Source organism: Chiloscyllium punctatum, chromosome 45 (genome assembly GCF_047496795.1).
Source record: "Chiloscyllium punctatum isolate Juve2018m chromosome 45, sChiPun1.3, whole genome shotgun sequence".
NCBI lineage: Eukaryota > Metazoa > Chordata > Chondrichthyes > Orectolobiformes > Hemiscylliidae > Chiloscyllium > Chiloscyllium punctatum.
The window spans coordinates 52385404-52397236 of NC_092783.1; the positions used below are offsets into that span (position 1 = coordinate 52385404).

Here is an 11833-nt window from a genome sequence, read left to right on the forward strand (position 1 = left end):
TATCTCATACTTGAAGTTTACTAGCAAAATTATTTGTAATAAAAATGGATAATTACTGGGTAATCTTGCAGGATTTCCAAAATATTTGACAGATCGATTCAACTTTAGAGGAACAAAATGTTTGCAGTGATAACAATTAATGATTTGTTAGCTTCAAATTCTTGTGTTGAAAACCCTTGGCACTTTTTTTTGGTAATTTGGGTTGAATTGACTATTTCTGTGGCACTCATTATTTCTGAGATTGTAGCTTTGTTGAGAACATTTTCTAATAATAATCTCGGAATTTTCCTGAGAGCTTGACTTACATGGGATATGGTCCCATTGTGATGTCTGTTCGATTATTTCCCATTAATCCTTTAAAATACTTTGCAAATACCAATACCAATGGTAAGGTCCTAGGGAGTGTTGCTGAACAAAGAGCCCTTGGAGTGCAGATTCATAGCTCCTTGAAAGTGGAGTCACAGGTAGGTAGGATAGTGAAGAAGGTGTTTGGTATGCTTTCCTTTACTGGTCAGAGTATTGAGTACAGGAGTTGGGAGGTCATGTTGCAGCTGTACAGGACATTGGTTCGGCCACTGTTGGAATATTGCGTGCAATTCTGCTCTCCTTCCTATCGGAAAGATGTTGTGAAACTTGAAAGGATTCAGAAAAGATTTACAAGGATGTTGCCAGGGTTGGAGGATCTGAGCTACACGGAGAGGCTGAACAGGCTGGGGTTGTTTTCCCTGGAGCGTCGGAGGCTGAGGGGTGACCTTATTATGAGGGGCATGGATAGGATAAATAGATGAACTCTTTTCCCTGGGGTCGGGGAGTCCAGAATTAGAGGGCATAGGTTTAGGGTGAGAGGGGAAAGATCTAAAAGAGACCTAAAGGGCAACTTTTTCAAGCAGAGCGTGGTACATATATGGAATGAGCTGCCAGAGGATGTGGTGGAAGCTGGTACAATTGCAACATTCAAAAGGCATTTGGATGGGTATATGAGTAGGAAGGGTTTGGAGGGATATGGGCCGGGTGCTGGAAGATGGGACTAGATTGGGTTGGGATATCTGGTCGGCATGGACGGGTTGGACCGAAGGGTCTATTTCCATGCTGTACATCTCTGTGACTCTAATACAAAATTGTCTAAAACCTAATTGGTACAGGGCATAATAATAATAATCAGTAACCAGTATTTTCAGTCAGAGTGAATGATTGGTATGCTTGTAATTTGTTAGTGTTAAGGGCCACCACATTTCAGAATAAATAATCTTGGGGCGAGTGTAGGCATCTCACTTGTACGAGAGATGGCTTGTCCAACTGTATTCAGCACAAGACTACAGCAGTTCAATCCCATTGTTTGTGTTTCATGTGTGAACCCAGGGAAAGATTTTATATGTGCAACCCGGGTCTCATCTGCATGTTGGACCGGTGGTAACCCCACATCACTTCTCTGTGGAGGCCAGCGTTGTCACAAAATTTCTTTTGAATGCTGCATTTACAACAGCTATTTCTTTAACATCAGCCGTTTCTTTAAAACAGTATTTGTTTTTTCCCATTTCAGGTAAAGGGCTACTGGCTAGGACCACACTATCAAAAGGAGAGCATAGAGGGTAACGATATCCGTCGCACGAATGTCCCAGATATTCGGGTTGCCTACCGACATGAAACGCTGTGTGAAGAGCTGAACTTGATTACACAGGCATTGATTACTGCAGAACAATTGGAGAATGATTCCATAAATATGACACCAGTATCTGAATCACGATAAGGCGCTCTTACATTTTGGGTATGAAAGCCTGCGCATGGCAGGCCAGAGTTGTTAACAACCATTGTAAACTGGACACCTATAAGAATGCTGATGCATCTAGCACTGTTTACCCCACTGTGTCATTGCTACAAGTTATTATTATTATTACGAGGAGCATTGAGAAGAGTTGGAAAACTTTACCTTCTAGCATACACACAAATTCTACCTTTCATTGTGCTTGTTTTACAACAATGTGCGAGTTATTTAAATTTAGCTGCCTGTTCTTTTAGATTACTTTTTAGTTGGCCTGACCTTTTGGATGACTTGGATGTCAGAGTTGTCCATGGTGAGGAAGTAACGAGTTCAACATGTTGCTTCTAATGTGAGTATGACTGTGAGCATTTGTTTGGTTTATTCTCAAAGGTTCTACCTCCCTGCATTCCAAGAGGTGCTATGGTGGCCACCCACTTGCCTTTGTGGACACCCATCTTTATGACCATTAAAATTGAGGCTCTGTCTCAATTTTCATTTTTTTTAAAAAATACACAATAACCATTTAGTATGTTAGGTATTCCCATAAGCATGGTGTGACTAGGATGTTTAAAAATGAAGTAGATTTGATTAACTGATGGAAGTTCAGTAAACATCCAAATTATACATGTTTGTTTGTTGTTTAATTTGGGGTCTGAATGGGCATTCTGAACAATCTGTTTTACTTTTTCCAACTGTCATCAGCCTGATGGTAATTTCAGGATTGTTAGTGTCCCCAGGTCTAAGTAAGAATGTTATGAGTTTAATCATGGCTCCAGGGATTAGAAGCTCAGTATTTACAAGGACCCTTCAATGCAGTATTGCTGTATTGTCAGATATATTATTTCTTAGGTGAGCTGTTAAACTGATTTTATTTTTTTGTTTTATTAACAGATGGACGTAAAAGAAGTGCAAGGTTGTTTCCCCATCCCCACCCATGCCGATCCATAATTAACTCTCACCCTGCGTCACTAGAAACAGATTAACTGGTGAATTTGGCCATGGTCAATTTACTGTTTCATTTGCCCACAAAATAACAATGATTAAAGTTAAGAAGTAATCCAAAAGCTGTATAGCTTTTTGGGACATTCTGAATTTATGAACCATTCTTAAGTTGTACTTTGAATTTCATCTTTGTGTAGATTAGTTGCCCTAAATATATTGCATGTGATGAATTGTGACTTGCAATATTTGTGTTAAATAATGCACCTTTTTCAAAAAAAAAGTTGAGCTCAATTTTTTTTGCTTATCAATTCATTTATAAATTGAAGTTGAGCTATCTGTGGTCTTTTCTAAATCTGCTGACACTTTGCTTAGTATTGATGATGAAGCTTTGATTAAATTGCTACTTGTGCATTTGCTCAGCATTTGAGCCTAGTATTCTGCTTTCTGTTAACCTTGCAGAAGGCAAATGCTAACAGCTTCATTCTAGAAGGTGTAGGCAAATTTAAAATGGGATGCTGCTTATACAGTTGATAATTATTGACTGGAATATAGGAAACAAGACTAAGAATCACTGCCTAATTGCTGCATGATAACATATCGCTGTCACACCACTAATTTTCTGTTAAATGCTGGTGTACATGTTTAATAAACCCACATCTGCTTAACTGTTCCTTAGAATGCATATCATGATAATGTTGCATTTAGCAGTGAAAAGCTCCATCCTATTGCCAAAAGAGCACTTCTGGCCTTGTTAAATAGTAATTTTGTTTCAACTACTCGTGGAAATGAAATTCGGACAGCAGTTGTGCATGAACACCATGTTTGCTGTTCAGAGAACTAGTGTTAGAGAACTAATTGTTTGACTGGAGCTGGAGATTTTTCAGAAGGAATATCCAGCTTTAATAAGTGTGGAGAAAAGTCGTGAACTAATCTTCATCTAGTTGCCATTTATTTTTAAATCTAACTGTTCAATGAAACTTTTTAACATTTGCTTTGGCTCCCTACAGACTTATTGTAAAGACATACATATTATATAGTGTTTACTTTGTAATGTGCAGTCCCATCCTTTTGCATGTATTTTGTTTGTTAGTGAAATCCAGTCATATGACTAAAATAAGAGGGGGAAACCCAGCACAAAATAATAGTTAGGCCCAAAGAGATAATTGTTACCACTGAAAGCAAAATACCTACCTGAACTCTTGGGTGGATGGATTCAATTATTGATGCTTTTGTTTTGTTATAGAGGTTATAGAACCCTTCAATATTATTTACATCCATATGCTGCTCACCTGAATCTTTTACTGCTTCTATTACAGACATATTTCATAGATATCCTCAAACTGCTCTACAGGCCAATTAAATAATTGCCTCCATGTTTGCATTTCGTCTGGATCTGTCGCATGATGAATGTTTCACACTTTTTCACATTTTTGTTGACTTTTTTTCCTAATTAGCTTTTACTGATGTAATTAGTTTTTAAAGTATAGTAAATAATGTTCACCAACTGTGACTATTTTGGTGTGGGATAACGGGATTTTATGAGCAATTTGGATTTCAGTTATTTGTGATTTGTACAACTGGATGTCTTGCTTGTTTCAGCCTTGTAATGCCTACATCACTATTTGCTGGTTGCACCCTAATGCAAATCAATTTTACATCAGCGCCTTTACAACGTGACTTGTTACTTAAAAGCACAATAGTTTGATTCTATTTGAGGGATATGTGGGATTTCTAGAAGGTAGCTAACAGGAGATTACTGCAACATGAAACATAGAGTGCAGTGTAAATCCAGGATTATTCAGTGTATAAACAGCAACTCAGCCAGGTATCTGACACTGGTGATGTAGTCTTGTTTTGTGATTAGCCAACTGAATTTTTGTAGGCCAGTGTTGGTTAAAAAACCGTCTTTGTTTGATTGTTGCAGATCCCTAGCAATTACCCCAAAGCAATTTGTTCATCAGTATATAAACAATGACCTAATATATATACTCATTTGTCAGAAGAGAGTTTAGGTGGCTCATATGGGGTGCAGATAAGGGTTGGCATGGACTTAATGGCCTCAATAATCTGCCTGTGCTATAGCGTTCTTAGCTAAACATTGACATTTTTGTCCATCTGAACTATGTCAGCAGCTCTTCTACACTAACTGAACTTTGTACGATCCCTTTAAATATTGTCTAAACTTTGTTAGATTAAATGTATCGGATGCAGGACAAGTAAAAAAAAAATTAAACTCTGTTCCCCTCTTCAAGTGCCCCACACTGTTTGAGCAACAAACACACTTTCCTCAGTTTCTATGGAGCTGTTCTGGAACCAATCTGTAATAGGAAAATATGAAATAGATTACTATAAGATTTTATTTTTTTTAAAATCCGCATTGCCACCTTGTATTTGCGTGCCTCTGATAGCCCTGCTGTTAAGTAACAAGTTTTACAAGCCCTCAGTCAATTTTAATCCTGATCTTAAATATTGGGAGTGATTTCTTATAAAAGCCTGGGTATGTCTGGAGTCCAATATTCACATGTTTTGAGGTTTATAGAGGAGGCAGAGACAGATTGTAAAACACTCAACACAAATTAAACATTTCAAAAATGCAAGGAAGTTTTTTTTTGCATAACTTCACTGTGATGATGCCTTTTGAGCTGGGACTTGTCAGATTCTGGCAGTACTTCTTGGCTTTAAGGGAATATTCCAATCAACTGACCAGAATTTTAGTTTATTTGTACATTTAATATTATTTTTAAGCCTTTTTGATGCAAAGCAGAATAAACAGTGTTGCAGGCTGTTCTCATACAGGCTGTTATCATTTTCACTGGAAGAAGTTCCCATTCTAGTCAATTGTTTAAATCCATTATATAAAATCACCTATATCTATAACATTAAATATTATGTTTTTTTAAGTGTCACTGTTTTATTATACTTTCTTGATCAGACCCAATTGTTAGAAAATGTCTGTTCAATTGGTAGTCCAGCTAGTTTTGCAACAAAATGGAAAAACTTTTTAAAAAGCTAAATGAGCTGATTTACAATATTATCCAATATAATAATTCTTCAGTTATAGCACTCATCATATTTTTAATCAACAGATGAGTCAAATTAGCTTTTCTAGATTAAAATCCGATGAATATATTGGTAATATTTAAAGTATTGAGTGTAACCCTGTATTTTGTCAATTTTAATTTTGTTTAGATGTTAGATTTCCAGCACTTAGCTTTTATTTCTTTCGGTAGCTTTTCTAGATCTTTCAGTCAATATGCGATTCCGTTCAGATTGCATTTAGGTAAGACTTAATTCGTTGAGTAGTTTCTTAAATAGTGGATTCCTTTTGAAGGCAGATATGGGAATCACGCTAAAAGATGAACACACTGATTTTCAGCTCCAGTCAGCATTGAGAGTCTGAACAGCATACATTGAGCTCTGAAAGAAATTAAGCCTATATTGTAAAATGCACAAATTCTGCTATAATAGAGAGGAAATGATTTTTGGATGCTGATCTAAATGCCTGACCATCTTTTATTATTATTATTATTATTATTATTATTATTATTATTATTAATAATGCTTTGAAGAAAATTGTCATTGCTGGTAGAAGAAAAAATGAAGGCAAATGAAAATTGTACGATATCATAAGTTTAATTTCATTATTGGACGACAAATGCTGCTAAACTAGTGAAACCCACATCCTGGTCAAAGAACATTGTGAAAATTCTATCTATGGTTACTACTGCCTCAAAAACCGTATAGATGGGAAATGCTGCAAATTCAATCACAAGTGTGCAAGGTTGGAACAACTGTAAGGGCATTATAATTGTAGAACCCTTTGGTCTAGCCAGGGAATTATTTTTTTCTTGATGGCTATACCGTGATACCCTGTCACCAGCATTGCATTTGTGTGTTTCTTGAGTGAGGGGAAGATTGATCAGAGCACAGACTGATTTTTGGCCACTACCCTCTATTTTTCCCTCTATTGTTTCCAAAATCCAGTGTTGAAGTATAAATAATGACCACTTAACCAATGTAACAGAACACCTCCTACCATTTGGAAAAATACGCCAGTAACAGAGGCAATGTTTTCATAAGGGAAAGGTAGATGAATAGTTGGAAACAGGAGTTATTTGCGAAGAATGGTAGGCTTGAGCAGAAAGTAGAAGTTATTTTATTAATTTAATGCAGATTTGCATAATGCTGTTGTCTTTCGCAGTTCTGTGTATTGGCATAGATATTTTAGAGAGTTAAATTCTCTCTGTATTATTCCATATTCTTTATAAAATGTACGTAGTTAATGACATGGTGAATCATGCCCTTTTTGGCAAGGCTTGGAACATGTACAGCAGGCTGTCCATTATCAGCAAATCTCTTTGGCTCAGTTGGTTTGTGATGCAGAGTGACATCAACTGCTTGCGTTCAATTCCTGTATCGGCTGAGGTCACCGTGAAGATCCCATGTTCTTAACCTCACCCCTTGGCTGAGGCATCCTGATCCGCCAGTTAAATTCACCACCAGTCATCTTTGTACAACAACAGAGCAACTCACTGGTTCTCTGGAACTATGATGTCTTTACCTTTTATTATTATTATTAGAGATTCAGCTTGGTTCATTTAAAAGCACTCTGTTGTGACAAGAAGGCCCCTTCCGGGAATTTGGCGTGGTATGACCGTTCAGTGGATTATGAATAGAGTGCTGCATGTTAGTGGTGCAGCTTTCAGGAGGAGATGTTTAGCAGAGGGCCTTCCATTTCTTTTAGGTGAGCATAAAAGTTCAAGCAAGCATTCAAAGAGGAGCAGTACATTCACTTTGTACACCAGCCAGTATGGCTAGTGACCTCATGACAAAAAAAAAGTGTTACTTACTGTACAATGTTGCTAGTAGCATTTTGCTTCCAGATGAGAGACTCAAGTTGAAAGTCGGTTACGAAGTAGTTCACCATGTTGGAAGATGAAACTGTAATAGAAATAACTTACATTTTTATAGTACAAATTATACCTAGTTTAAAAAAGATTGGAGGAGTGTGGTACTATAAATGTGAGTCTGTACAGCAGGGAAACTACCTTTTAAAACATTTTTTAAAAGGAACCAATGATCAGCTTTTAAAAAAATTTGCTAAGAATAATTTAGGAGGTTAACATGAGTTTAGAATTTTTATCAAGACTGTAAATACTCATTTTATCTTTATCATTGGTGTTGTCTTTGACATTGGATTTGTATGAATTTTTCTGTGGCTTTGTAAGCATGTTATTCTTTTACTGTTTACCTGAAGTTCAGCTAAATATCAGACATGGCTGCTACAGTCTTGATAAGCGTCACTAATTAACTGGAGATAAGCCATAATTTATACTCCACTGTAAATTAAATAAGCGGTAGTGATGCTTTTGCATGGTATTTCTCTTAGATATAAAAATGCTAAATGAAACCATACGATTATTGCAAACACTTGATCAGAATATAACCTACCTGTTTGAACAATGCACAGGTGGACAACAAACCTGACTTATACAGCTGATACTATGGTTTATTCATCTGTTCTCATTAACTAAACCATAGCTTTTAAAATCAGACTGACTTGTGATTGCTTGGATTCATTAGAATGCTGAGTCTGATTTTAATTCCTGGTTCTTGACTCTTTTGGACAATTTCAGTGCACACTGCTTCTCAGAAAATCCACAGGGCCAGTGTAACAGTTTTAAACAAAAGTTGCTGGAATAGCTTAATAAGTCTGGCAACATCTGTGAAGAGAAATCTCTCTTCACAGATGCTGACAAACCTATTGAGCCTTTTCAGCAACTTCTGTGTTTTTGATTTACAGCATCCACAGTTCTTTCGGATTTTATTTAATAATTGTATTAAATCCTGTTCAGTTTCAGACAATGCTGAAGTCAGTGAAGAGTAATGTTTTGCAGGTCATGAAACTGGCATTCATAAGTCTATTTAGTTAAAATTAATATTGTTATTTCAAGGACTGTAATATTTATCAAGTTTTGTTTTGTACATCACTGATTTTTGTTACCTAGTTTTTACAAGTGAATAGTGAGTTGACTTGGTTAAATGATAACCTGAGTTTGATGAAGGAGAGAATTTTTCTGATGAAGTGAAAATACAATTTCAGCAAAATACTGTTTTGTATAGTAAGGCCATGTTTAAAGTTTTATTTCTGATTGTGATAAATGTTAAACATAAACTGGTTTTAACACAGAAGACTGATTTGGTTTCCTCTGTAAACCCCGTTGTCAGTCCAGTGAATTGGATCTCAGATCCTCCTTACCACATTTCCATTTGGTAATTATTAAAAGAACAGGTTATATAACTGACACCAGGAAAAAAGGGTATGTCTGCAGATTATTGCCGTTTTGTGGATCACTATCTGCAGAGGGTGAGGTTAGAAGTGAAAGTACCACCACAAAGTTACACTGTTGCCCGTGCCAACGTTTTATTTCTGATTGGCCTTTCTACGAAGTTGCAATGTTAATGGAATGCCTGAAAAAATGCTGAATTTATCAGCAGTTGTAAATATTTGATCCTTCTGAAGCTATGATAGTGGTTGCAGTAGTAAGAGATAATTGGGGTAGAGGCATTATTTAAAATGCAGTGTTACTTATATTGTATGGAACTACCTTCTCCACTATTGAGGAGTACTACTGTAAATCATTATATATGGGGCATTGCAAGAATTGTTTTGGGCTGTAATGGAAGCCTAGAATAGTTAAGAGGGTAGATGAAATGTTTTATTAATGTGCTTTTATTGTTTGCACCCATATGTAACCTCCCTAGTGCAGGAGGTATTTTAATGTGTCACAATTGTGGTCCAAGATCCATTTGTTAAAACTGTAGTTCTTGAATTTCTGTCCAAGTAATTTGTGATGTTGGTGTTACATTTGGGTCACTGGTATTGCCAGCAGTTTTTTAATACGTCTGCAGAATTTGTGAGAAATAGGTTATATCATGGAAAAAGAGACTTGTAGTGATACCAACATTCGTGTGGTTACTTTATAGGAAGTATTGTTTTTTAAGTTGCAAAATACTGGCCTAAGTTTTAGCCTTGGTACTGTTTTATTTGTACACAACAGTAAACCATGTACTTCACTGCGCAAGAAGAGTAATTCAAATCTGAAACACTGATGCTATGTATTAGCTGTGCCATCCATGACAAACACACCTTGGTGTCTTCTGGCCTGTATTTTGCTACATTTTTGTTTACTATTGGTTTAAAGCTTACTATGTAATTTTCTTCTGTTGCTAGATGTTTTACCATAGTTTGTCTAAAATGCTGGATTTCACTGAAAAATAACTATTTAGACCAAATGTGACCGAAAAGCACATTTAAAATTATGATTTGCCATATCATCAAACCAAATTCACAAAAATTAGGAAAGCATCTGCAGAGGATTTGATGGTCTTTGAAAGCTGTTTTAAAACAAGATAATGACGATAGAGATTCTGATGGACTTGTAACTATGTGACCAGCATACATTTTCCTCCTAGTGTATTGCACATTAGGATTTCATGCCTGCAGCCAGAAAATGGAGACACAGCATTATGATCAATCCACTGTTATGGACCCATGCCTGTGTATACTGTTACTGAGATCTGTCTGCAAAATGCATGCAAAGATCGCTAGAACGTTAAACCATGTGCAGTCCAACAAGGGAAAACTGCCTTGACCTCTGATTGAAACATTCAGTCTTGCTAATCATTTTTCATAGCAGATCTAAACAAACGGGAAACACTTAATTTTCCAAACATTAGCCTGAAAGCAAAAGATTTTAGGACATTGCATAATGGTATTGGATTACTAATCCGAGAATTGAGTCCAAGTCCCACAATGGAAGGTTTTTAAAAATCTGAATTGGTTACTCCATTTTGGGGAAGAAAGCCTACCTTCCTTATGTTGCCTGTTATCCCAATATAATTGGCTCGCAATTGCTCTCTGAGATGGTCTACCAAACCACTCACTTGTATCAATCTAATTCGTTGTTTTACTGAGAAGACCACAACTGCCATAGTCTTAGTAAATAGGTTTGGTCAGTTTTGCCAGCAATACCCACATTCTTGAATGAATGATTAAAAAGGAATGGTATTTGACAGCTCTGTAAGGTATGGTAAATGAGGATTTCTGTAATTTGTTTGATCTGCAGGATATCATCTGTTGTTTGAGTATGTTAATGCCAATTTTGCACTGTAATGCGAATGCTTGTTCTGTTAATTGAGACTGCTGGAAAATGTAATTATGCTGAAGTATTGCATTAAAGAATTGTTCAAATATTCTGGTGTTTTGAAGAGTAATTATATAACAGAATGAGAGTTGCACATCTGTTGATTCTCGTGTATTTATCACAAAACTACTACATTTTTAAAAAAAAACTATTGTTTGGTTGGCTTCAATAAAATCACAAATTGCTGGAGAAACTCCAGTCTGGCAGCATCTGTGGAGAAAGTGTTTCAAGTTCACGATGCTTCTTCTGAACTCGTAGTGGCTGGAAGAGGTATATATATATACTGAAGATGAGGGTGGGATGCTAAAGAAGTAAGTGATAGGTGGAGATGGAGTTCAGAGGGAGAGAAGGACAGTCAGGCAGATTAAGGGATGGATAATGATGGGAAGGGGAGAAAGAAAAGCTGCCACTGCGGAACATAAGTAGGTGAGAATGGATTGGTAGTTCTGAAGGCAGCCTGTGTGGTGATGTGGAAGAAGTTGCTCAGGCCCTAACATCATGGAACTCTTATATGTTGAGTCCTGAAGACTGCAGAGTCCCCAAGTAGAAAATGTGATCTTGTTCTTCCAGGTTGCACTGAGCCTTGCTGGAGCATTGCAGCAAGGCCGAGATAAATATCAGAGAACGTGGTGGTGTGTTGAAGTGACAGGCAACTTGAAGTTTGGGGTCACTTTTGGGGACAGAAAATAGGTGTTCCACAAATCAGTCACCCAGTCTACATTTGTCATCCCGATTATAGAGGAGACCACATTGTGAGCAGCAAATATGTGCTGTAGACTAGATTGAGTAAAGTGCAGGTAAATCACTGCTTCACTTGGAAGGTGTGTATGAAGCCTTGTATACTGAGGAAGGAGGAGGTAAATGGACAGATGTTACACCTTCTGCCATTGTAGGGGAAGTTGCAATGAGGTGCTGGGAATAGACC

General features: G+C 36.9%; 1 protein-coding gene across 4 annotated transcripts in view; it reads left to right on the forward strand.

The window, feature by feature from the left end:
- The window catches only part of LOC140467429 (AMP deaminase 2-like), a 180585-nt gene extending 169628 nt beyond the window's left edge, over positions 1-10957 (forward strand). For 3 of the 4 annotated variants that reach the window (XM_072563781.1, XM_072563780.1, XM_072563782.1), the window contains exon 18: positions 1541-10957. In XM_072563781.1, coding sequence (XP_072419882.1) covers positions 1541-1747 — 207 coding nt within the window. In that variant the 3' untranslated portion in view covers positions 1748-10957. The remainder of the gene's footprint in view (positions 1-1540) is intronic. The other variant, XR_011955456.1, reaches the window with a different exon arrangement.
- The last annotated feature ends 876 nt before the right edge of the window (positions 10958-11833 follow it).